Genomic DNA, 27,077 nt, shown 5'->3' with positions numbered 1-27,077 from the left:
CCAGAATAGAAAGCGCATGCTCGCATAAGTAAGTAGTTAAGAATGGCACAAGCATTTCAAGGGCAACTTTTGTAATAAGAGGATAACTTTCCATTTGTTGGCACCAAATCGTTTGAAAATTTGTTGTGTTAAAGTTTCTTTTTTTGCACCTCGCTTTCTTGAAGCTCGATAATGTCATCCAAGTATCAGTGCCGGTCTTTGGCGTTTGCAAACCATGCGATCGCACAGGGCCCGCAATTTACTCAGAAAATGCAATTATTTTTGTCGTTTCCAATGGAAAAAATTCAATTCGATTCATCATTTACCAGTAAACCCCCTCCTCCCCTTTCAAAATACCTAGCTACACTACTAAATTGAATCATTGTCATTAGGGCCCGCAAAGCATATGCCGCACAGGGCCCGAAATACCCTAAGACCTGCGCTGCAAGTATGAACTGTTGATATCCGCTGTTGTAGTATCATCAGCAAATAGTTGACGCATCCATGCTGGATATTTCGTTTGTTGAGGAAAGTAGTTTTGAAAAGAATTTTGCAACTTCTACAAATGCTCAGTAAATACTTAAGCCTCTGAACTTCTGCAACTTCGCCATTAATTGCTGTATCGAAACTACTTACTACCTTGTCCAAACGTGGAAAGTTAGCGAAGTTTTTATTTTCCAATCGCTGCCACCACAACCATAATTTCCTCTGAAAAGCATTGATTTGCTCTTCAGCTTCTACTAAATTTTTACCACCTTCTTACATTTGGTAATTCAGTTGATTGTGGGCACCAAAAATGCCAGTCAAATAAGCCAAAGTAAGGATAAAACTTGAGTCCTCAACGTGTTTTTAATCCCGATGGTTTTCGCCAAGACTTTTAAAGAACTCCAATAATTCTGTACGCAAAGCAAAAACGCGACTCATCACTTTCCCCTCGATAGCCATCGTACTTCAATGTGGTAGAGAAAGATTTTGAATTGTGACTCTATTTCTTCACACAGCTGCATAAAAATTCGATGATTCAAAGCCGTTCCACCATTTCAACAATCGTAATTGACCGTTTCAACAATAATTTTTGTTTTCAACAACAATTCTGTGTTACATGCAGACACTAGCGTACGCAGGGGGGGCCATTGGGCCATGCCCCCCCCCCCCCCCCCCTTAAAAATGTTTTAGTAGTTAACGACGTAGATTAAAGCATGTAATATATTTTGGATTGCACTGTCAAAGCAATTAACAATGTTGTTCTATAGACTAAGCCAATACGAAATACATGGCCCAATCCACCTACCCCACCCCAGGTATGCCAATGTAGCATAGTGTTCTGTAAGCCTATTATAGTGAGAAAGAAATGCATAAAGTCTAAACTGAAATCATACTGGGATATCATGAAGACGTCTAGGATATCAATGGCCAGTGGCGTAGCCAGGGGGGTTTGGAAGTTACAACCCCCCCCCCCTTTGGCACGCGTGTGACGTCACGATATTGAGAATCATGCTTTCAGTCTCTTTATGCTTGAGAATGTTGCTTTCAGTATAAAAAAACTGGCCTAATTTTAAACATTACTGCATTGAAAGAGAGAGTTTTGCCAATACCAAACATTCAAACATCTCAGCCAGGAATTAGCAACAAGAAATCATAGAGACTTAGCTTTATTTCCGAAAAATGCCGAAGAAAACATGATCTTATCCTTTTGCTATGCCACCTGACAACACCATTTTACAGGAATATTCATACCCACATTTTTGTTGAAAATGCTCTCAGAATGCACCAAATTCAAAGTAATTTTTCAAAATTTTCTGGGGGAGTCCCCCCAGACCCCCCGCCGCTGGGTGTACTCTTAGGCGAAAACGCCGTCGGGCTTCGTCCGCCGGTCGTCAAACCCCCCCCCCCCCTTCCCTTTCAAAATTGCTGGCTATGCTACTGTCAATGCCCAAGAGAAAATCCTGCGTACGCCACTGCATGCAGATGGCATCATTACATCACGCGTCAAACACACAGATGTTTATTTACCATCACGTAAGCCGCATTCAAGTTTCGGCTGGACAATATTTTCCAAAAATATTCGCTGATATGCCATTCAGTAGACCGTGTGTTAACGTTTCAGAGGACGTTCGCGCCGAACACCTGAAAACAGCTTCGTCGAAACCCAAGGATTCGATCGAACCCTAGTTAAGAACTACTGGCCTACATAATAACTTAAAGATTAAAGTTGTTTCGAAATTGACTGCCAGATTTACCAAACTATGGTGTCGTTGCTCCATTCTTACAGTTCTTCACAGGCAGTTTAACTTTTCACAAAAAAGTTACTTTACTTTAAAAAATTCGGTATTGAGTCTATTTAACGAAAAGAAAAATAGACAAAAAACAAATCCACAAGCATCCAGTTTTATTCAAACCCCGTTTGCATTATGACGTACAATCAAAGTAGGATAGTTAGGTTTGAATTATACTTGCTTACCCTATCTGGGAAGAAGCGCTGGTCTTCAGCTGGAGGTTTAGAAAGCGTTGAAAACTACGCTCCACCAAAGGTGTTGTTAGTTGGTAATGCTGTGGCAGGCTACATACAGCTGGAACAATTTCTTGGACGTCTAGTTACTTTCTTATTAGTCTTTGACCAGATTTCCTGAAGCAAAATATAAATACAATATATAAATTGGCGTAAAAACAGCAACTTTGGGAAGTGCTGTAATTCCGTTAATATTGTACTTTCGATCGTGAAACTATGTTTGACTTCAAATGTCAATAACTTTATTGACTTTAGGCTACATAGTTCTATTTTGTTTTGTTTGTTTGTTTGGTTTATCTTTATCCTGCATTGCGAGAAAGCGGACTTGAGCGCTATGCATCTGTGTACGCCTTCCGACGTACACCTGACCCACGCTGCAGCCGACAACAATGTCTGTTTCCGGTTGTCTACTCTACTTATGACTTAAATTTGGTAGGCTACTACCCATTACTCGAAATCGATCACTGGGTAGAGGCAATTATCGTAAAGTTTCTTGCCCAGAGAAACAACAGCAAGTGCGGGTGGCTGGAGTCGAACATGCAGGCTCTCGACTGCGAGCCCAACGCTGTAGCTCATCATAAATCTTTCACCAGTTTTGGCTAATACTTGAAGGCAATAACTTGAGTGAAATTACTGTTGGGTTAAAACAATGACTTGAGAGTAATCATCGTTGGGTCATCTCAGGGCAATGGTCTGTAAAGTATCGTCGTTGGGTCATCTAAAGAAAATGACCTTCGAGGTATCACAACTGGGTCATGTAATGGCAATGACCTGGGAAGTATCATAGTTTGGTGATTGTTTAGTGTAGGTTGATCACCTTGGGATAGCCACATTGGTAGAATCAGCTTTCGGGAATCTAAAAATATGAAGTGTCACCAACTCTATCTTGATAGTTGTTAACAATTTTAACCCGGAATTGTTGGAAGCATCTGTGAAGTTTATTCTTATTATGCAATTGATTGATTGTTTCGTTTTCAGCAGCATGATTGTTAATTATTTCACAAGTGTAGATTAAATATTCTTTTTCAGCCTAATACTGGGAGTTCGTTGCTGCGGTAACAATGGTTTTTCACGAGCTTCCGGATCATAGTTCCCTAGCCACTTCCCATCGGTATTCGCGTGACGCGATCGTGACGCGGTAAACGGCATTTTTTTTCGCGTTTCTGCATTTTGCACTGTCTTATACAAAAAGTAGTGTCCTGTATAAAAGTAAACGTTGTCAGTGATTGACATTTAATTTTTACATCAAAATAAAAGAAAACTTTGTAAAATGAATTTTGTAGGCGGGTTTAATAATTTTTTGCACGGGGGGGCCCCCGATCTAAAAGTGCTCCGGGCCCTCCATCAGACTAAACCCGCCCCTGTGGAAAAATACTTCGGTTTACAACAAAAGAAAATTCGCGTTGCCTCCTCTTACAGCTAAGCAACCACTGGAATACCTTCAGGTCGCTCACGCGAAACAGCAGCCAATCTGCTGAAACAGTAGCTTAGAAAGCTCACATCACAGGCAACGTTCTCACAAACAAAATTCCGCTATAGCGTTGATTTATTACAGCTGAATCATTGCCTGAAGATAACAGAACTAGGTGATTCCCCTCTCAACTGCTAGCAAAGGACAGCAAAAAGCGACTACGGCTGTCAAACCAAGAAAAATCTGTCAGCAGTTGCCGACGTCCGACAAATTGACACGGAAAAAAATGTCGGCTGTAGCCGACTGCCGAGCAGAAGTGGCTAGTCATGTGTCAATGACGAGTGGGGTTGGAGTCAGCGTCTTTTTATTCTAAAAATTTCTTATCTTGGCAAAGGAATTAAACCAACGATACAGGAACGGCCATCGGAGATGACGGATAAAGGCCTAGTGTTTTCCCTTAGGCCTATAGCTCAGTTGGTTAGTGCATGACTTCTGGAACGAAGAAGCTTCAAGATCAAGCGGCGCTGGTTCGAGTCTCGGGGTGTGCGCTTGAGCAACGTACGTTAAGGACTGCTCTCCATTCAGCGGCGTCTAATGGATGGAATAATTCCCTGGCAACAAGACTTCAACAATCGGAAACTTCACTCTGTCAATCTAGGTGGACCGGCCTGCGTCAGTGATTCAAAGCCTCTACAAGTATGCGAAACTACCAGGAGCTCTCAAATAAGCTTTCCCAGTACGAGGATAAATATTCAATCAATCAATCCGACAAACCAGCATTTCCTCCACTGCAACACAAGTCCCTCCTTCGCAATGTAATTAGTTGGTTAGATGAAGGAAGATTGGAAATTCAGCATCATGTTGGGGACATTGCAACAACGTTAATGCAATGTCAGTGTAACGATGACACTTGATTGGTTGCTGGAATCTTTGTCTTCGGACGGTAGAAGTCTCTTTGCAAATCTAATCCTGGTGGTTTCGTGTAGCCTAGTTGTAAAGGCTTTGAACCACTAACTCAGGCCGGTCACAGCAACACAGCCTACATATGTTATAACAAAAGTGCGCAATCCAGTTAACAATGATGCTAACCCTTGGTAGTAAGTTTTCAAGATGTTTCAGTAAAACATTTTTTGCAGCCTACTCATTAAAAGTAGCCACGAGCTGCCACTAAATATAACATTTGACATCCCAAACAAGATTCAATTGTCTACTTTCAGGAGGCTTATTCTCACATTGAAAGATTTTTATGATGTCTGACTTGTCTGTGACAAAACATAAACAATCAATTACTAAGAAACATGTTAAACAAATATGCGAATACTAGCGAGTGTTTCTTTCCAATGTAGACTAGCCTACACACAAAATGTATCTTCACTAATTTGCTTTCAATTGATAGCAAAGTGAAGTTTTCTAAATTGGGACTGTTTTATGTGATCATGTTTGGGAAATCACCCTTTCCGTGGGACACGACACATCTTTGGGGAATCACCTCTTCAGTTACGCCATAACCAAACATGTTGCATCACAAGTACGCAATCATGTCGCAAACAAACACCACACCTTATGCCACAACCCAAACATGTTACGCAATCATGTGCAAACGTCGGGTAGGCTACCTAATTACCATTTAAGAGATGAGCGCGATATAAAAGCGGCCTTGTGAGCAAGTGCAGAACAGTCTTGAACAACAGACGTGAGGCAAACATTGAAGATACGAGAAGCTCTGAACCACTGAAGTAAGTTTGCTGGCCAAGTTATTTGCGCAGTGTTTTTGCTGGTAGGCTACTCAAACGGTTGTTGCTTGAAGAGAAGATATTTTCCGACACTGAAAAGACGAGATTCTCATTATGTTATTCGTTCAGCTCTAACTAGAGGAGGGTTGCCAGTGGCATCCTTTCTCTCGGCCTTTGTTTAGCTCAGTGGTTCTTAAATCAGCACATAAATGACTAATTTGTGATTCTGGGTGCCAACAAAAGCTCATAACTTAACTTCGTCAACGTCATCATCGTGAGTTCAGTAAATTCTTCTAAGTCAGCGTTTCTTAACCTTTTCTGACTCTAGCACCCCTGTAAATAGGTCTGAACAGTCTAGCACCCCCTAACTATCGTTAACATACAACTACTACAGTGACGGCCAAAAGTATAGTAGGGGCCAAAATTTTGACATGCTTTCAGATCGCTGGCGATATACTTTAATGAAGTCTCTTGTTGTCTAACAAACTGTGCTGCTGTTTTGATTCAGGGTTTGGTATTTGACTTTCATTTACCAATAGAAATTTAATTATAACCCTATGTAAGCGAATCAACTCTCTTAAAACAGCAGCACAGTTTGTTAGACAACAAGAAACTTCACTACAAAATATACCGCCAGCGAGCAAAAAGCATGTCAAAATTTTGGCTCCGCCAAACTTTGGCCTGCATTATTGAAAGAAAAGCAATGTAAAAAGGGTCTCGAGAGTCTGTTCACACTCTGCAGTTGGATGCTTCAAATGGTGTTGCAGGAGTCTAGCAGGCTTCGAATTTGAGTTGCAAGAGACGAAATGGCAGGTCATACACTGTGCCCGGTCTGGTCCTCCATGATTGTCCAGGAATACAGTGAAGCTATAGGCCTACTTGTTATTTTCGTCACGCCATTTGCGAATCTGCTGATACTGGCAGAAAGACGAAAAAATGCAGAAAAGTAAAACGGCATTTTTTAAAATTATACTGCATGCGTTTAGCACCCCCTACAGTCTATTCCAGCACCCCTTTGGGGTGCTAGCACCCCCGGTTAAGAAACGCTGTTCTAAGTGTTTCGCTTCGAAGCTTATCAAACATTTGATTCCATTAGGAGACGAGATACATCAAAATTTCAGATAAACAGTTTTTTAGGGTCCGCGACAGTTTCGAAGGCACCAAAAAGGGTCCGCCAAGACAAAAGGTGGAACATCATTGGTTTAGCTATTTAAACATGTTTTATTTTTATTATCAGGATAAGAAGCGCTGATTGATCATGGCAATGAAACGACAATCTGCAAAAGGTAAGCTATGCCTTTCTTTCACTTTGTGTTGAAGTAATGAACCAACTTTGGTTATTTTATGGAAAAAACTATCGGTCAAAGCTATAGTAAGATGCCAATGAGTTATATCGGTTCCACCCTCGAATTTATGTCGTCACATAATCTAATTTCTGATCCAACGATTGATGCGTCACTTTAAAATGAGGAAGCCTCATGCTGATAAAACCGTTTCACAGTGTAACAGCTGATACCAACCTAAATTTACTTGAAACAACTTTACATAGTAGCATGTTAATATGCTACAATCAAAAAGGTTAGATCGATGTTGGACTTGTTGGTAATACAAAGTACAGTGGCGTACGCAGGATTTCTTACTGGGAGAGGGAGCGTTCGAAATAATTTGACATTTTTTTATCAAGAGTAGCCTAATGCTCCTTTACAGTATAGTGATAGTCTGACCAAAGATTAAGGCTAGCAGAGGCTATCTGTTGGTGAAATATAAATTCCCACGGTCTTTGCGCATGTCACTGTACTTCTGGATTGAATTATTAGATATGTGATTATGAAAAGCATGATATTAGGCCTAAAATACGGATAAGTAAAAACTTTAACAGTTCGATTAACAGGCAATGTCCTTAGTTTAAAGCATAAATCGAACCTCTTTGTGAAGTTTAAATATCGAATGCAATTTATTACGGTACCATACTTTAAACGAATATTATCGCACACTGAGCGTACATAATAAAAAAGGCCTACCCCACAGGGCCGTGTGAGCACCATCTCATCGCCCCTTCCTCCGAAATTCACAAGTAGCCTAGGCCTCTACTTTTTAGTAAAGGTGCCTACAATGTTTTTCAATTCATTGGTTGTGAATTCGAATCAAAAACATCAGACTGACTCCACAATCTGTTGGAACTCTACCTTTGACCACGCAAAGGGCTATGGAGTTTAACTAAAATAACTGAACGATTTATCAGGCCATTTTTAGAGGATAATTTGGCAATGAAAAAGACTGTCTCTAAAGTACGTAATTGCATCACTCTTGAAATACAATAAGTAAAAACAAGAATAACGCACTGTTTGTCTTGAAAAAAATAATAATAAGATGCTGGGTTAAATGCAAAACAGGCTGCCCAATGTAGTTACCAAGAATTTGGCGACATGGGGTTTCCTTCTGTATGCAAGCCCTCCCCTTCCTAAAATATTTTGAATTTAAAAAATTATCTTGAATGCAAAAGTATACGCTGGATAAACTTTGTCAACACTTGTAGATGCCATTATTGAACAGTTTGTCGTTTCACCGGCATTTAATTTTGGACAAGTCTCATGCTTTCAACCGTTGCAAGCAACACATTTTCCAAGAAAGTGAGAGCGTAGTTTTATTTCTTCTGTAAACTCCAACAAAATAACATAGATTTACTGGTGTCGCTGATTTAAAATGGTCATTCCAAATGAGGATCAACAATACAAAACCGATAGATGCAGCCTAAACTATAAAATGTTGAGTTTTTGTAGCAGTATTGTCACATTTTTTATTTAAAATTGCTGAAAAACGCTGCACCAACTAAGTGAATATATTATATCATTTTTCAGTTAAGCGATAACGATAATAATCGATAAACGACAAATGCCTAAAGCGATAACGACAAACGATAAATCAAAAAAAAGTTAAGCGATAACGATAAACGATAAAATTATCGCCGATAATGTCGGATAACGATATATTTTTTTTTAATTAGCGCTGCTCCATCCCATGCAGAACGAACTGTTTTCATCAACATGACGAAAAATTGAACATAATATAGGCTACTGTAAAGGGACAAAACTTTTTAAGTTATGCATGAATAGAATCGCAACAGCGGCAGTGGGTATCGTATCTTCAGCCTCTTGATCCAGAATCAAACCACTGAGGTAACCGCCGTGCTTATAATTATACCTTCAGCTACCAGTTGGATGCTTTTATCAATTGAGTTACACTGCCGCTTACGTGCAGTAGGCAAAATAATTAAATCAAATGAAAATACCATAAAAAATCTCAAACTTTGTATTTTGCTTTCTGCTTAAAGGGCTGTTTACAGCAAAGTCAGCAATAATTGAAAAAATTCCGAATAACACAAAATGCTTGAAAATTTATCAGTAATCTTAAGCGTTATTGGTAGTAAAAATGTGCATACTGTGAAATCCATCAAGCTTGTCAAATTACAGTAGTCGTGTTTGTTTTAGAACAATAACATAATTATCGTAATTTACTGATAATTTTTTTTGTTTTCTTTGTGAACACTATCATTAAATCAATGGCCGAACGCTGAGTTGTTGAGATAAGAATTAAAATATATAGGCCTAGGCACTGTATTAGGGGGAATAAAAATATTTGATTGAGGTAGGCTATGTCGCATAGGTAAATGAGAAAGGTTATACTGTATTTAGATTCAATCTGTATTCAATTTAGTTTCATTAACTAGGTGGCTAGTAAAAATATTACTTTTCATGGTCTTTCCACTTGTGTGTTGATCCGAAATAAAATTTATCGGCGATAATCAAATATTGCCTTTGGCGATAACGATAACTGAAAAAATAATTGAGCGATAACGATAGGCGATAAAAACTTATCGCCGATAGGCTAATGCCCATCACTGAAGATGGATCCCTAACAGAAATGTGGGCCCACTAACCAGGGATATCTAAAGAAGGGGATACGAAGGCTTTATTACGCCTGACAATAGAAGGGCTTTTGTTTATAGTAAAATAATCTGTGTTTATCGTAAAATGACAATTGGCACCAATAGTAGTTTAATAAATCTTGTTATGATAACTTGCATTGCGATATTAGAATCAGGCCTGGATATTCACAGCATGCTCATGGTTGCTTGTTAATTCAACTACCCATATACTTGCTTTACATCTAGCCTCCTGCAAAGGCTTTGTTACAAAAAACAGCTTATTGGTAACTTTTCAACTGTCTTTGTAAACAAGTAGGGTAGGCCTATATCCGACCCGATAGCTCAATTGGTTAGCGCGTCAATTCTGGAACGAAGAAGCTTCAAGATCAAGCGGCGCTGGTTCGACTCTCGTGGTGTGCGCTTGAGAAACGCACGTTAAGAACTGCTCTCCGTTCAGCGGCAACTAATAGATGGAATAATTCCCGGCAACAAGACTTCAACAATCGGAAACTTCACTTTGTCAATCTAGGTGACCGGGCCTGCGTCCAGGGTTGGCCAAGGAGGTTTCCCCCACTTTAGTTTTACCCGGGTAAAACCCTGGGGGAAACTGGGAAAAACCTTTTGGGGGAAACTGGGAAAAACTGGGGGAAACTGGGTAAAACTTGAGTTGTTGAAATTTGCAAATGTGAATGTAACAATGATTACTCCTCATAGTTAATGTTTATTACCATCATATTTTGAATGAACCTATAAGATTTCCTGTGCTCACTGCTCATCCTACAAAAAAAGAAAAATACCGTGATTTACTAATATCTAATAATAGATAGGTCCAATCATTAGTTTACATAGATGAACATACGTATGATACCAGTATGTTATCAAGTTAGATGCTCACCTGTGCCTAACATGCAGTCAGCGAACAAAATTGTAAACATTGAACAACAAAAGCCAAAGAAAGAAAGATTAAGAGCCGGTATAATCTCAGTCATTGATAACATGTCGACAGTATTCATTGTCGACATTGAATAGCTCTTCATCTGGGGTTTCAGATTCTATCCATCCAAAGTGTCTATAAACATGCACGAATTTGGCAACCCTCTCATTGCCCAGTCTATTTATTTGCTTTGTGTGGATTATAGCCATGCTACTGAACAAGCTTTCTATTCCAGCACTGGATGGTGGGCATGATGATATTGCCATCATCAATGAACTAAACTTCTTTACTGGCTCATTGTTTGCAACTTTTCTTATGTATTGCCAATATTTAAGCACTTGGTGACAATTTTTTCATTGATTTGATAAAAGAGATGTTTGGAAAAATAGATGTATCCTTAGTCCTTAGTTTCATATCCTGCCAGTAGGAGAATAAATTGTCATCTTTTTCAAAAACAAAGTTGCGTGCAGTTTCTTGCTCATCTGCAGACAAAGTCATATATTTTTGAAACTGATCAACATTGTCTCCTTCATTTTTCTCCATTTTTCTTCTCACTTTTCTCCTTCCCTGAGAGTAGCACACTAGACATCGTTTTTGAAGCTTTTTTTTTCTGTGCGAGGAAAGTGCTTACCACTGAGGGACTCGAACTGGGAAGGCTATGTGGACGATCTCTACTGCTTTCTGGCAAAGTGCTGGAAGATATCAGTTGGTTCGCAAGCTGCAATTTAAACTGAAGCAATTAGTCACAACAGCACAACACTGACTGGCGTGGTCTTTGAACTGGGGGTAGACCATCTGAATTCAATAAGAAATTACTATTGGTAGTTTGGTACTGCCAGCAGACAGTGGGTCAGTACGCATTGAGAAAGTGTCAAAAGAAAAACCTGAAATATCACTCTGTGATGATCCGAAGGTTTATCTATTTTATCTAAGTATTGATGCAATTCAGATGGAAAATGTCATGAGATAACAGTTAAACAGCTGGCTAGTCATTATATTGCATCAGAAACTCCGCAAACAACACATTTAGAAGTTTTAAGGGTTTCCCCCAGTTTTACCTAGTTTCCCCCAGTTTTACCCGGTTTCCCCCAGTTTTACCCGGGGGAAACTGGGAAAAACCTCCCAGAGGTTTTACCCAACCAACCCTGCCTGCGTCAGTGATTCAAAGCCTCTACAAGTATGCGAAACTGCCAGGATTAAGCTCTGCAAGAAGCTTTCCCAGTCCGAGGATAAAGATTCAATCAATCAATCAAAGTATGCTTTAAATATGCTCTATATAACATTTGCTAACTGTTTTCTGTAGCTTATTGTACCAGCTGCACAACAAAACTTTCTACGATTTTAAAAAGAACCACATGTTTAAAGCACCACAAACTACCGCCCTGGTAGTGTCATAAGAATAAGGCAATCGCTGCGAGCCTTCATATCCCCTTCTCTAGATATCCCTGCCACTAACTGGGGTTTTGGAAGCGGTAAATAGGGCTTTGCATGTTTGAGCTATTGAATATCGAGCTTATGCAGAAAACTTTACATTTTTTTCATTTCAATAGCTAAAAAAATATTAAAAAAACTAAAACGAGTGGGCCCCTAAACAACCGTGACTCCTCCCCCTCTCCTCGGAGGTACGAGGGGCGGTTCATACGGCCCTGCTACCCAAGACCACTCTTGAACAATAACATGTTTTCACTACCCAATTACAACAAGGCTAAAAAAAATCAACATTTTTAAAGGAGGGGGGCGATGGCCCAATGTCCCCCTGCGTACGCCACTGACAAAGTATAAAAGTATATCATTGTTCATTGTTGTTACGAAGGCAATAAAGTGGCCAAGCGGCCACAAAAGGGAAGAGGTGTTGCGAATAAGCCCAGATGCAATCAGAGAAGCAGCGCCACCATGTGGAAGACGAGTGGTGAGTAGATGATGGTTCGCCTGCCGAATAAGTGCGCGCACTGTGTAGCGTCAGAATATTTAGGTGCTATTCGGTGTGTCAAATTACACTCAGATTTATTTATCAGAAATGTTTATATATGCGACAATTCTCCCCACTGTGTTGCAAAGTGAATATATAATTTTTAGGAAATTTTTGTTATATCATCACTCATCAAACAAGCAATCGATAATTTAACCAGCGATTTCACGTCAAATAATTTGGCACCGGTGGTTATGGTTTGAGCTAAGAAAAGGTTTGCCATAAAAACTACATAACACTTGTTTGAATAGTTTCACTTGAACTATGAGGTGTTTCAGATGTGTTGAAATGGAGGCTACAGTATTCAAATACCTTTGTCTTAAATTAAAGGCCATGCAATGTTCGTTCTCTCACAAATAACTCAATACTTTAAGAAAAGTAGAATACCGGTAGCTTTTATTTGACAGGGAAGGCAACGTCCAGTACACGAGTGACTGCAAAACGTAACCGAATATACGTTCGCAAAACCGATGCAGTAGCGCTGCGCGTGGAGCGAGTTCGCGTTTCCGCAGCACGCAACATCCCAAAAGGTAATCTGTGATTAAAAATAAGACCCATAAATATACGTTTTTGTTGCTATTTAGACAAACAAAGGACCTAAAAATAGGACATGTAATACGATTTTATGAGTCAGTGTAATCATGTTTGCATAAATCAAATCGAATATTAATCTTTGACTAAACCTACAAGGTCTTGTCGCAATATTTGTCAAGTTGGGATGTTCTATATGTAGAGTGTAGCCTACATCAGCTGTTTAGCCTGGTAGGCTACTGGGATATGCGATTCAAACTAAAGAGTTATTTTTAGAAATGTTAGCCTACAAACATTTTATTTCGTGGTATCCTACACAACAGGGTGGTATTTGCCGATTACACAAAGCATGCTCTACAATCCTGTGGGGTTAATTATGGAAGCCAAAATTTGTATGATTTTTGCAGCATAAGTTTATTGTATTTTTATGCTGTGTTGTAGCACAATAGCACTGATAAAACAACTCATTGAAGAAGTTGGAATGACACAGTATTCATTTTATTTCAGGAAAAAAAGCTGTCAAGAAACGAAAGAGCAAATAATTTAAGGAAAGCAGTCCATTAAATCTCTAATTAATGATAACCAATTAGATATAATCATAGCCTAATCCTCACTTCAACAATTTTGGTGGAGAAATAACTGTGCTGAACCATAAGCAGATACAACCAAACAACGACACAGCATTTCGCAGCAACATACAGAAATAAAGTGGAATTGCAAACATCTTATCCAAAGAACACTCAATGATTTCATTCAACTCCCGGGCCCCGTTGGAAGGTAACGGCCCCTAAAATGATCCCATGCCTAGTCAACAAGTATCCTCTGGGCATTCCTGTCTACACAAGCCTACTTAGTACATCCCCTCTTTGATGGTTATGGTTTACAAAGGCTAACACGTTGTATTGCTGGAAACTTTTACAATTTTTAGTTTATGTCTTTATATTATGGCAAACAGCGTGTCGCTGCATGGTCTTATCTGCTCAATGCTCACACATCTAAGTACCCGAAACCGTAAAAGATGATGATGAAACTTATCTTTCTAAATCTCAAGAGCATGATCTTTGGCGTTTGTTATGTCCCTCCAACCAGTTGTGTGTGACGTTTCAATTGAGTGTAATTTGTTAATCGCAAAATATATTCAATCAATCACAGTAGACTTGCTGTTGTTTGAGGGAACCTTTATCCTCAAACATGAAAGATGCACAGGGGCCTGCTTGGAGAGGTCTGAACCACCGGTGCAAGCAGGTCAGCCAGATCGACAGTAAAGTTTCAGATTGTTGTTGTCTGTATGTTAAATTCGTCGTTCACTTGTTGAACTATTGTTGTTACGGTACTTTCGCCGTTCCTTCGCTCACACAATTTACGGGTGTTCGCTGAGACAGGTGATGAGATGCAGGCTACCTGAAGAACTTAGTAATAGCTAAGCGTATGACATCAAAGTTGATATTTCAATTCAAAGTGCATCTTGTGTCACGTTTCTAAAAAAATTATAATGGCGATCGCATCTGCGAATGAGCAAGATGATTTCGCAGATACCGAGTTGCACAGCCAACTTGAAGCTAGGGTAATGCATTGCATACGGCATGTGTGAAATCGTCATTACGACGAACCTACTCGTTTGCAAATAATTTCTGTTTCCTTGTTATTCTCAAAGGCAATAAAAACGGCTGTTTTAGCTTCAACGATACGTTTTTACAACATTCATTAGTAAAAGCTTGGTTTGGTTTTTAAATCTTTATCCTCAGACTGACAAAACCTTGATTGGTTATTCCTGGTAGTTTCGCGTATTTGTAGAGGCTCTTGACGCAGGGCCGGTTACCGAGATTGGCAGAGTGAAGTTTTCCGATTATTGAAGTGTTGTTGCTAGGGAATTATTCCCTTCACTAGGTGCCGCTGAATGGAGAGCAGTCCTAAGAATGCGTTGCTCAAGCGCCCACCCGGAGAGTCGAACCAGCGCTGCGTGATCTTGAAGCTTCTTCAGTCACGAAGTCACGCGCTAACCAACTGAGCTATCGGGGTGGACAAAGCGATATTCACAGCACAGAAAGCCGCAACACAACGGCCGGAAGAAAGGTTGTCGGCCTTCAAACTAACCTCTCGACTGACAGATCTATCCTCCCTCAACAAGTGACGTAGTGTGACGTCATAGAACTAAACTTTGCACTTTGGGAAAGAACATCACCGCACGTCTATAAGTGTATGACCTCTATACGCTGACGTCATCCGACCTGCCTCAACACCTGACATCTCGATCGCTGAAGATGAGCTTCCTTGCTGACGATGATCTTCCTTGCCTTCTCATCAACTTCAAATCTTCCACTACCTTGCCTGGGGTAAGGGAAAACAGAAGCAGACTGATTACTTTGTATAAAAACTGTTTATAAATGCAAAACATAAGCAGCAACATCACATCAAACCGACCCACCCACCACAGGGGCAGTGAATGGACGGGTTGGAGGCCGTTCATGACATCATATCGTGGGATAAAAGTTTACAAAATGACGTTTAAAACTCTGACGTATGGACGGACATGACGTCATTGCAGAGAAAGATTTGACCTTTTAACTCCACCACTTCATTATGAATTCACACGGCAGTCGAATCGGAATCGAACAAATCATCTTCACGACGATCGATGGGGTGAATGGTACTGCCGCCCGCTAGAACATCATCAGTCACAGTGAATTGATCTGCAACGACAAGAAAGCGTCAACAGACAACACCGATGGCCACCAGTGGTGTCGTCATCGGCTCCACAAATCGCGCCAGGCGCGTTGTCCAACCACGCAGCAGATGATTAAAAAAAATTGTAAAAAAACAAATCTTTAAAAACAAACTATAATTAAAAGTGCGAAGACAACGCCAGACCAACATGTTGGCAAGTCATTGTATTGGTCCCACAAGTGATGGACCAAGTTGTTTACTGTTTGCCGCCGTCCCACGATTGCTTCCGTTGTTTTATTGAACATAATGCCTCGTGCTCGTTATCCCTTTCAATTAACGATTTACTGAGTTTCATCGTAACTCAGGTACATTTCCTTAATTTCCTGCTACCAGGCTGGATTGGCAGCCAGGCAACCAAACGTGGTTTCAGAGTATACAACCGAACATAAAAAACACCAATAAATAATCCATAACGAAAGCAAATGTTGATTTCTTATCCGCTGCGCCATCCTATCGCCCTGAAGATAGTAATGAAGGAAACAACTATTTATGAGAAAGCATTTCACACAAGAACCATCAATTTGTGATATAAAGTAACTTACCCAGTTTGATTATTTTATGATGATTTTCTGAAGATGCTGTATTGTCCACGTGGACAATCTTCATTGAAGTGTCACAACCGATAGGGGCTTCCCCGCGAACGCATCGGTCGGTCGCTTCGTTCGTGGCGTGCCCATTCACTGTATTTGTGACGTCATCACGTGATGACGGCTCTCCATAAATGGATGGGATCTCCAAGGGAGCAGAGAGAGTTGTAGGCAAAAGTAAAGACGTTGATGGATTTTCGTTAACGTTAAGTGCAAGTGACGTCACACGAGGGGAATGTTGTTGAATCGGGAACTGGTCTTCGAAATTAACTAAATCGTCTTGGACGGTTCTGCTAGAGCATGGGGCCTCGCGTAAAAACTCTGTGATGGTCAAATCACTCCCAGGTTGGTTTTGAACCAAGGTCCTCGGGTCGTCTGTTGCACCAGAATAAAGCTGCATAGTGGAATTTGAACTTGTTGTAGAAAAGACAATGAGGTCATCAACTGTGACGTTGCTTTCGGGAGGTCGCGTCACAGTATCTAGTCGTGAGGAGGACGCCAGTTGAGAGGAGGATAAGGAGTTGAGGCAAGGATGAGGAGGATGCTGATGGGATTCACACCAAAGATGCTCCTGAACAGAAGTAGCCTCCTCGTAGGTGGGTAGAGACACCCTCTGTCCGTTCACAATCAACCCATTCTGCAATAATAATCAATTCATGTTGACAACAACAATAACAACTGCGGTCAAAACTGGAGAGGAAAGAAGAGCCTCCATTGAAGAGCACAGTTGAAAAACAAAACCCGCTGTTTTCCATATTCCTCGTATCCCGATGCTTAGCAAACATCAAATTATCCATGCAAGGTTTAATTGCAAAAATAAAACCTGTGCTTCTGAACTTAAGTAACATAACAAACTTACACAAGTGGTGGACCATGATATTCACAACGATAAGTACATCCCAAGTAACCACACACGAAGCGTGGCAACGTTGGACACGTTACAATTCCATGATACAAACGCGTTAACGGGTTCCAGCTTTACCAACAAGGCAAATAATGGTTTGCGAAACTAAGACCGAAGAATTCTTGAAGGTGTCTCGTTTATAATTCAATAATCACCACAATTTTGTAATAATTTATGACCATTAACCTAACTGCTCCCTCAATGGGTCCGTTGACAAAACAACAGTTCTAAGCGTTAAAATTAGAAGCGGAACAAACAAATATCACCGGCAAGCTCAGTTAGACATTGCTCAAAAGTTAACGGACGATTTTGGTAAACTTTCGGTGTTCAATATCTCGATTAGATAGATAATTAGCCCATGACGACTGAGAATGCATATTGGTATGTTGAAACCGTGGATATAGAACGCTATGGATGAAACAAAATATGATAATCCTGTACAATGGTCTCACCTCATCCTCTCGGAAATCCTGCCATCTTCTCTTTATGTCTCGGAGGCGAGGACGACAAAAAGCAAGAGCCACCACTAATAGGAGGAGACCAAGTACTCCAGCGGACACACCAATCACCGCCCGCATCATTTCGTCGGAGATGGGGGGAGAATCCGGATGAGGAGTTCCCTGGCCATCACTTGACGTCCCCGCATTACCGTCTGATAAAAGATGATCCCAACATAATACCAACATAATCACACAACATTGACACATCAAACACAACGTTTTGAACTGCTGTCAAAGCAAAGATGAAAGCCCGCCAGCACAATGCAGGCGAAATGACAGAGATAATAGCACAGGAACCTTGCCACATGGCTTTCGTACGCTGGAGTTGAAGATTGAAATAATTAGCAACTTCAGCCATGTGCGAAAGTCCAGTTCCAGCTACAAAACTAATTAACTTGCCACTCATTATGACGTCACTTTGTGTCCATGAATGCGTCATAAGTACACATGGAATATCGATCGCTTTGTTTATAAAGTCTTTTAATAAAGTCTTTGAAGCATGCAACACTGCAACAGTCGTTTGACAGATGCCATGAAGCATAACGCATCATAGCAGATGGCAATTGAGTGGTGAAATTAATGGTAGCAAGGTTGAAATATTGCATCCATAGGGGCAACAAAGCCGGCTGGATAGCTGGATAGTAGGGGCTTATGTACGAGGTTCAGAAGGGCGTAGGTTCGATACTGCCCAAAACAAGCATCTATGTCTTTGGCAAGACCACACCTTTTAGCGACACTTATCGAGAAGATGAAACTGTGTCTTTGGCAAAATACTAAAAGATACTTCACACACCAGGTTGAAACCTGCATATGATAGAACGAATGGTGAAGCAACAAATAGGAGAACAACAAATGGAGGCAGTAAATTACCCACCTCTCTGGCACGCTGGCCGATTGGCTTCAAACCACTTTTGACCGTAGCATCTCCAGAACGGCGTTCCCGTTAGCACGTAGCCAGGGTTGCACTCAAACTGGACTTCCCCATTTGTCTTGCAGCAGTAATCGGAAGGGTTGAACACTGTTCCTACAATGCAAATTGCTATGTTTACAAACGGCGACGACGGACGAAGCAATCTTCCGAATGGTTTTACGCATAAGAAACCCACAATTGTCGAGTTCAGGATCTCTTGGAAATAAATCGAGAACAAATGGAAGGGAAAAGACTCTCTCTTTTTTGTTGCATGATTGTCCACAAGGGAAATAGCATTATTCAACCAGAAACACAGGATGAAATTTGGTAAAGCCGTTGATGTAAAGCCAGGAAGAGGAAAGCTGCAACATATTGGAACACAACACTCCTCACTGCTACACCAGCAGTCCAAGTTTACACTTCAGATATTATCAGATATCCGGTTGCAGCGGAACCTGAACAACCAAACGCGCGCTGGATATTCATGCACTCGTATTTACCAGAACATAATATATGGCATTGTGACATGACAATCTTGACCACGTAACCATGAAATGACGTTGTGCATGGCGTAAGATTATTAGTCGCCCAAAGCTATGACTGCAACAACAGAACAGCTTTGGTTTCTTAAAGCGTTTCTCGTTTTCGCAACGTCAACCAATGAAATCTAAACAAGTTGTTTGGTCTGGGAGCCACAAAGATTGTTCCTTGAGCACAACCAAGACGTTGAAGCAATGTAAATATAACGGATTTTACTGCCTGGAAAGTTTCTTACATCGACGACAACAATCGTTGAGTTGAAGCAATACCTAGAAATTTTTGAGCAACAAGTGGAAACGTACTGAAAATGGATATTTTGAACTTAAATATGTTTTGCCAAAATCAGAACAAATTTCCGATAATTTGTTGAAGCTCAATACGTTAATACTCAACACAAGCTTAACACTGCACTTGACGGATTCTTTGTCAGGAATAAAAACATTGGCGATTTGTAGTTGTTTTGAAATTTGATTTTTAAGACACAAACTTTCTTCTGCTTCGGCAACGAACTAATTTATTTCGTCATAGACTAAGACACCAAAATGCACAAGAATCTACGAGCGAAAAAACATTAACTGTAATTCGGGGATTTACAATTCTTGGTACTTGGGAATACATAAACAAATATTCTGAAAAGCTACCAAAAACAATTTGTTTTGTTTGCCTTTGAATTGAAGTTTTCAGATAAGGATTTCGCTTTGAACCATTCATTGCATAAACTTCGTTTCAAAACCTCTTGCTTTTGGCTTCACTGATGCAACAATGCCGTGAATCTACCCAGCATTGCAAGTGAGACAAGATTATTGTAACATAATGGCCGGATGATATCATCAAGAGAAAAGGCGAAGTTTCTTGGTTTAATCTTGGCATTTAAAAGCAAAATTATACCAAGCACTGTTAATATTTTAAGATTAGAGACAGCAACTAAAGGATTCTTTACTTTGTGGCCGGCAGGTTACAATTTTAAATGAATAAACAAAAGAAATCCAACTGGCTAGCGAGTGCAAATATAAATCCTTATAGCAGATCTGGCAAACAAATTGACGAAGAATCTGTTTACTGAGATTCTATATTTAACTTTATGTGGCCAACGAAACCAAGTAGCTGGCAAGATTATGACTCGAGAAAGCAGAATTGAAACAGCCCAAGAGAAGCCTCCGGGCGCCAAATGTAAAATTAGAATCTGAGCTTAAACTGTGAATCTGTGTGAACTCTAAACATGCAAAGCTTTTTAGACAATTCCGAAAAACTTTTGTTCAAACTTAGCACCAGAACTCGGGCAGTGTCAATTTTGACATTTTTCCTGTTCAATTCGTTATTTTTAACCGTTGCTGTTCGCTCACGATTTTCAGCCTGTACGCTGTCGAACAAATTTTTGTGACGTTTATTTTCGGTTCAATCATTAGAAAACAAAATGTTAGCAACGTATTTTATTTTGAGTTATACCTAGAACTCGAAATATGTCAATTTCGACATTAGCCTTTCAAATGCGTTACTAATTCCCATTGGGTTGCTGTGGTTCGAACACTTGTTCAGTCAAGCGCTGCTTCTAATGTCGCGTTTTACATGCTACAAACTTTATCAATATTGTGGTAAAAACGTTGCTTTATGCGCGCGAAAAGCTGGAAAATAAGACAGTGCCCAAACCAACATTGCCCGAGTTCCAGGTATATTTACTTCCCGAACTTACAGTGTTAAACCACTCGACCTTGATACATTGATGGAGACTCAGCAAACTAAAACTATTCAGAGAAGCTAAAAACAAGCAAACCCAAATACCCGAATAATAAACTATCAGTCCCGGGGTCAAACTCGGCTGTAAGAAAACGTTTTTAGAAACCTCTCAAACGCTCATGCCCCCAACATGATCAGTGATTACCACACACAAAACGTTTTGAATGCTTCTGTGTACAACATAACTGTTTACAATGGTTAAAACTGTATACAACATAACCATAACATAACTATTCCGGTACAAAAACACGAATTATTACATTACAATGGTAGCTATCGAAAGTAGGTATTGAAAATAACGACAATATAACAAACCAATCTAGCCCGAACAGAAAAAGTTCATCAATAGAACAACTGGATTTACATTAAATTTGTCGCTTCAATAATCAGATTTTTGTTGCTTTCAAACGTGATAAAACAAGTGTTTGGCAACATGATCTTAAATTCTAATTAACAACCGACCACTTCCTTCACTTCGCATCTTCAAGAAAGCACAGCGCGCGTCGCAACGCTATCACAATTCAGCAATTAGCAGCACATGCGTGTGACGTCACACAACGATTGATGACAGTACTGTACTTGGAAAACCAGATCATGACGTCACCTGAACAATGACGCAAAGAACAGGGTTGCCAAAATAATTTATAACGTGTTGTTTATTCTGTATGTGGAGGAGTTTGTAAAGTTTTGATGAGCATGTCGCACAGTAACTTGTTCGAACCTTAAGAATTGCAATTAATTAAAAAATACAAACGCCTACAATTTTCTTTTTAGACAATTTTGTCTTAAACAGCCAGTCACATCGTATGGTCACTGTATAAACTGCTGGTACTATTACGCATGTGCAATTGTAACAAAAACTGGCATTTGCGAGAAGCATAGCGCGGAACCATTCAAGAACCATACAATGCCATATACTGGTATCTATTGTGATGCGCGGTGAGTATTGTCGCAAACAAGTAAGCAATAATGTAACAAACTTTCCACACGTAACATTTTGACTCTTTTTGAAGCTTCTATATCACAAGCGGCAAGTAATTGCTGTAGGACTGCAGTTTTCCACCAGTTCAACAATTTTGTAACTTTCAAGGCAGTGACATATTCTCATTCAGCGTCACCATTCCCCAGCACTCAGTGTATCTAGATGCCCAAAGAGTAGCAAGACTACAATATAGCATCAATGCTTTAAAAAAGTAGAAGTTCATGGAGCATAATAACGTCTTGCACTTGCATATAACACATTACATGCACTTGCATATAACACATTATATGCACTTGCATATAACACATTACATGCAGCTACATTATTGATTAGCCACCTCGAACTGGTTGGTGAGACAGACCACCAACCAGAAAATGATGGTTCGCGCATTTATTTCACGAGAACAATTTGATCCAAGAAAGAAAAATATGTCGCGTATATCGTTTCGTTCCAACAATGGTTTCACAGTGATGTCATGATGGGAAAGTTATATATACAAGGAATGATACAAGAAGAGTTGAAATCCTAGAAGTCAGCAGTTGTGAACTGAGCAAGCGACAACTGAGCTAGCGACAACTGAGCTAGCTACATTTGAGCAAGTAGGTGAAGATGATAAACGATGACACTGAGCAAGTAACAACTTAGCAAGCCCAATCTTGGTAAGTCACAAGCCAGCAAAACCAGTTTAGAATGCGATAACCAAGCAAGTGCGGCGTGAGCAGGTAAACTTTATTTGCTGACTTGGCAGTAGCTGAACTGTACTTGCTGAGCTATGGTACGCCGAGTAGTCCGACGACCACACAATAATACACACAACACATTGACCCAACAAAAGTCAGTGGAAAACAATATTTCAACTCGGGGGTCAGTGGTAACTGGTGGCAGGAAGGAATCGTCATTGCGAAAGTAACTGAGGGAAATTGATTTCCAAGTTTTGGTCCACACACCAACAACCAGTAGATGATTGGCAGCCATCGCAACCAGTGGGTGCTTGGCAGCCATCGCAACCAGTAAATGATTGACAGCCATCACAACCAGTAGATGATTGACAGCTATCGCAACCAGCAGATGATTGACAGCTATCGCAGCAAGTAGCTGATTGACAAGCCACCGCAACCAGTGGGTGATTGGCAGCATCGCAATCAGCAGATGATTGACAGCTATCGCAACCAGCAGATGATTGACAGCTATCGCAGCAAGTAGGTGATTGACAAGCCACCGCAACCAGTGGGTGATTGGCAGCATCGCAATCAGCAGATGATTGACAGCCACCGCAACACACAAGTTCGGAGCATATCAAACAAGTATTCTGAGGGCGTTAAAATGATAATCACAATCTACGCACGAAATACGTGTGGAGGCCTGCCAAGACGCTAATCAGCATTGCGCATATGCTTGGAACTGCGTTGCACGACTTGAAAAGCTTGATGGAGCGCAAAGAGTGATATTTGAATACAGCCTGACCAAGCTATGCGGCACACAATTAAGTTTCAATAATATTTCTTGGGCTATCTAGGTAAAGTTCAGGCATGGCAACTACAATTGGATAATTTGCATGTTTGATGGTCACAACTGACAACTGAAGACTCATACAAACATAATTTCTTGATTGAAAAGCCAATGGCGTGTTCGAAAAGGAATACTTTCCAGCAATATTAACAGCATCACTGTCACTAGTATGTCGGGTTGACCACACTGGCCAGGAATGGCTCGTTTCGCAACCCTGAAAGAATTCCGATTTGCCGTATTTGACAGGAAAAACTCAACAAAATATCAGGATTATTAAAACTATCCAAGTTCGATTAATGAAGTTCAGCTGTGTTAGTGGGTTGTCTCACCTGAATCGGAGCAACAAAGGACCACCCCATTGGTGATGTTAGCCGGCTGCGGGCAATAGAGTTGTCCAGTTACTGCAACAAGATGGAATTTTTACTTCAATATAAACTTGTGAGCAACACTTCTACATAAAACTGTAAGCAAGGTATAAAGACAACTAACAAACATTTATAAGGTGTCATGAGGTGAGGACGGACACTGCCATCTTCAACGTTACACAAGACTTTTAAACGAATGGTGCATGAGCTAAACACTTTTAAATGCAGTTGTTTTTTTCGTTCAGCAGCGAAGAGACGTTGTTTCTACTGATGGAAGTGGAAATAATGTTGACAAACCATGGAAACGTGATGAGATGGCACTAGATTCGCCAACAAAATTGAGCGAATGATCACGCCTAAATAACCGAAAGTAATAATTGAAAAGTAGAATCGCTACGTCATAATGAAGCGCGATGACTACCCGCCAACAGCACGCATATCGATGGAGCGTATGGCTCTTTGCTTGGCAATTACAAATGTCGATCGCACAATTTCACAATTGCAGAAGTTTCAACACTTAGTGTATTGTGCTGTTATATTAAATTGGTTGACAGTTGAAAAACCATCAAAAACATAAACATAGACCACACTCACAGAATTTTTTATTAAATTCAAAATCGCATGGTTATTAGTGATAGTCATCTTTATGCTGAGATTTTTTCTTTTGTCTTAAAACAGCAATAACAAACACAATTGTCGACATAATGTGTTGCGCCTGCTGGAAAGTTATGCTGAAATTGTGCACTGGACTCTTTCGATTGTAACAAGACAAAAACCAGTAGGATGTAGAAGCAGGCTCAATGACACCAAGAAAAACATGAATGAGTTGCAATGCGTGTAACGCAGGAGTCATAGAAACGTTATGATATCATTGCAAACAAGCTGACCTTCTCTGTGTCAGACAGGACTAATCATGCATAGGTTGCACTGGTAGAACATTAGGCATGATTTGACAAAAAATGTTGTTTACAAAACAGTTTCATGAGGCAAACCTCTACCCAAACAGCAAATCAGATATTCTTTACATTGATTAAATGTCTGCAGACGTTTAATGTAAAAAAACGACTGAATGTAAAAATGGCTAATTTTCTGTCTGGGTAGTCGTGGTAACTGTAACAAGAGATTGCTCACACATTTGTCAATTCAACAAAACTTATTTGCTTCTCTGTGGCATCAAACTCAGTAGCCTCTGATCAACTCAATACCAATTCCTTCTTCTTCTGAGCGTGAGCTACGTAGTCTCAAAATCTCACACGAATTAAATAATGCTCATTATTTGTACTCGCAGAGCAGATGATACTGGTTGGTGATAACACAGAAACTAGAAGGCATATTGCAAATGCAATGGCAACAACAGCTGTGACATCACCTAAAGCCATTTGGAAACAAAAGTCAGTTGGTAAAAACACAAAATCATGGTCACTGTGGATTCTCATATTCCCAACTGTCACATGCCAATGATGCAAATTTGGACATGTTGATCTTATAACGCAAATGATTTTGACAATAGGCTGAATCCACATTCAATCACATTGTAAATCTTGTAACTTGATTGTAAACCAGTTAATGTATTTATACAACATAATTATGGTAACTTTCAAATTTCTACTGTACATAAGACGTATATATATATCACATTCTCACAAATGCCAACAGAAAAAGACATGAAAAAGAAAATTCTACCAACTTTACTACATAGCCACCAATAAGATGCAAGTTAACTTAAGCTTCAACATTTCAAGGAATTTTCATCAAAATTATTATTTCATATATATATAAATAGTATAGCTTTGGTAGAGAGGTACTTTTTAAAAACCATAGACAGACAATTGATAACAACTTAATACTTAATTTTGAATTATGCAATTCAATGTTATTAAGTTGTTATCGATTGTCTGTCTATATATATAAATATAATTTATAAGATTAATTCGATTTCCTTACAATTTAATTTGTATGATACTTACTTTTTATACATTTGGGAGGATGGTGAGGATTCCAAGAGCCATTTTTACAAGTTTGAACACTTCTGTCGGGTTCTAATTCATACCCAACATCACATGAATAGAAAAGAGTATAACCATCGCTAAACGTTGAATGAAACGAGGAAGGCCTTCGTGATCCATGATTTGGTATGTACCAGTTGTCACCACATCGTTCTGTGTAAAGTAAAAACAATTAGACATCTTTTTTAGAAATAACGGTCCAAAACACTGAATTTCAATTGGCATCGACAGATATAATATAATGTATCTATATTATGATATAGATATTATTGACAGATATATATAAATATATCTGCAATAAACCTATTTTAGGTTGGCTTAGACACTGTAACTGAGATACATATACCGTGAATTAAAAAACAATTGACAAAATTGCCACAACAAATCTTTGTATTAACAAATCGTAGTTATGATCCCCTGAAAGTAAGTTCTTCTATAGCAAGAAATACAAATAAAAAAGTCTTTATTATTTTTATATGTATATATTCACAAGCCAATCAATGTCAGAAATTTGCAGATAATATAATTAATTCCAGTATTTTTGATTCTCTAGTCCAGAGGTTATCAAACTGTGTGTTGTGATGCTCTGGTGCGACCTTTCAACTTTTCAAGGGCATTGTGCAATAATTCTGCTTTGTATCTAAGCTCAATTGCGGTAATAAAATGCTTAATAAAATGGTAATAAAATGGTAATAAAATGCTTTTTTACATGTGCTAGCTGAAGATGCTATTACTATAGCGAAATCGATTCTTAACTTAATAAATTACACTAAGAGGTTAGATTGTTGTGCAAATGCCAGCATTTGATGAATGCAAATTAGCAGTACCGTACCATCTTACAGAATACAGATATTATTATTCCCTGACAATGACATGTGCATTCTAGCTCATCATTACACAACTTTATCGATTCAATATGATCTAACAATCACATCACACAATTTTAATTCATTTTGCAGCAAGATATATGAAGGCGGAGACACAAACAAATCAAAATTACTGAAATTCCTATCGTTGGGTGCATCACAAGCCAACAAACCTTTCCGTATTATAAGGAAAAAGTTTGAAAATTACTGAGCTTTAGTCTAATAAATGTAGGAATTTTTAACATCATGACATTAAAACACATTTCAAAACGATTCAGAACACTTTAAACACCTGACTGATGAATTATATATATAATCAAACTAGGCTATTACCTTGACATAACGATGCCAGTAGCTGAGATGAAAGGAGAAAAAACTTGATTACTAGATTGCACAAAGTCATTTTAAAGCATAGTAAAAATGATATTAAGTATAAACAACAATACTTGCATCAAACCT

General features: G+C 39.5%; 1 protein-coding gene and 1 long non-coding RNA gene across 2 annotated transcripts; one reads left to right on the top strand and one right to left on the bottom strand.

The window, feature by feature from the left end:
- The first annotated feature begins 5,561 nt into the window (after positions 1-5,561).
- Positions 5,562-14,145, top strand: LOC145784502 (uncharacterized). Its single transcript, XR_014291008.1, has 5 exons — positions 5,562-5,635; positions 6,870-6,918; positions 12,305-12,400; positions 12,868-12,990; positions 13,499-14,145. It is a non-coding gene; the product is annotated as an uncharacterized LOC145784502 (long non-coding RNA).
- Positions 14,146-15,355: 1,210 nt separating this feature from the next.
- LOC145784633 (uncharacterized) lies at positions 15,356-27,077 on the bottom strand. Its single transcript, XM_082596500.1, has 7 exons — positions 26,952-27,077; positions 25,714-25,905; positions 23,711-23,782; positions 18,581-18,730; positions 17,659-17,858; positions 16,258-16,939; positions 15,356-15,681 (listed from the first exon to the last, which is right to left on the bottom strand). The coding sequence occupies exons 1-7, from the start codon at positions 27,019-27,021 to the stop codon at positions 15,578-15,580; spliced, it is 1,470 nt and encodes a 489-aa protein (XP_082452626.1). The 5' UTR covers positions 27,022-27,077; the 3' UTR covers positions 15,356-15,577.

The sequence above is a fragment of the Aplidium turbinatum genome, chromosome 15 (genome assembly GCF_918807975.1).
Source record: "Aplidium turbinatum chromosome 15, kaAplTurb1.1, whole genome shotgun sequence".
NCBI lineage: Eukaryota > Metazoa > Chordata > Ascidiacea > Aplousobranchia > Polyclinidae > Aplidium > Aplidium turbinatum.
This window is presented reverse-complemented; position numbering and strand designations above follow the sequence as displayed.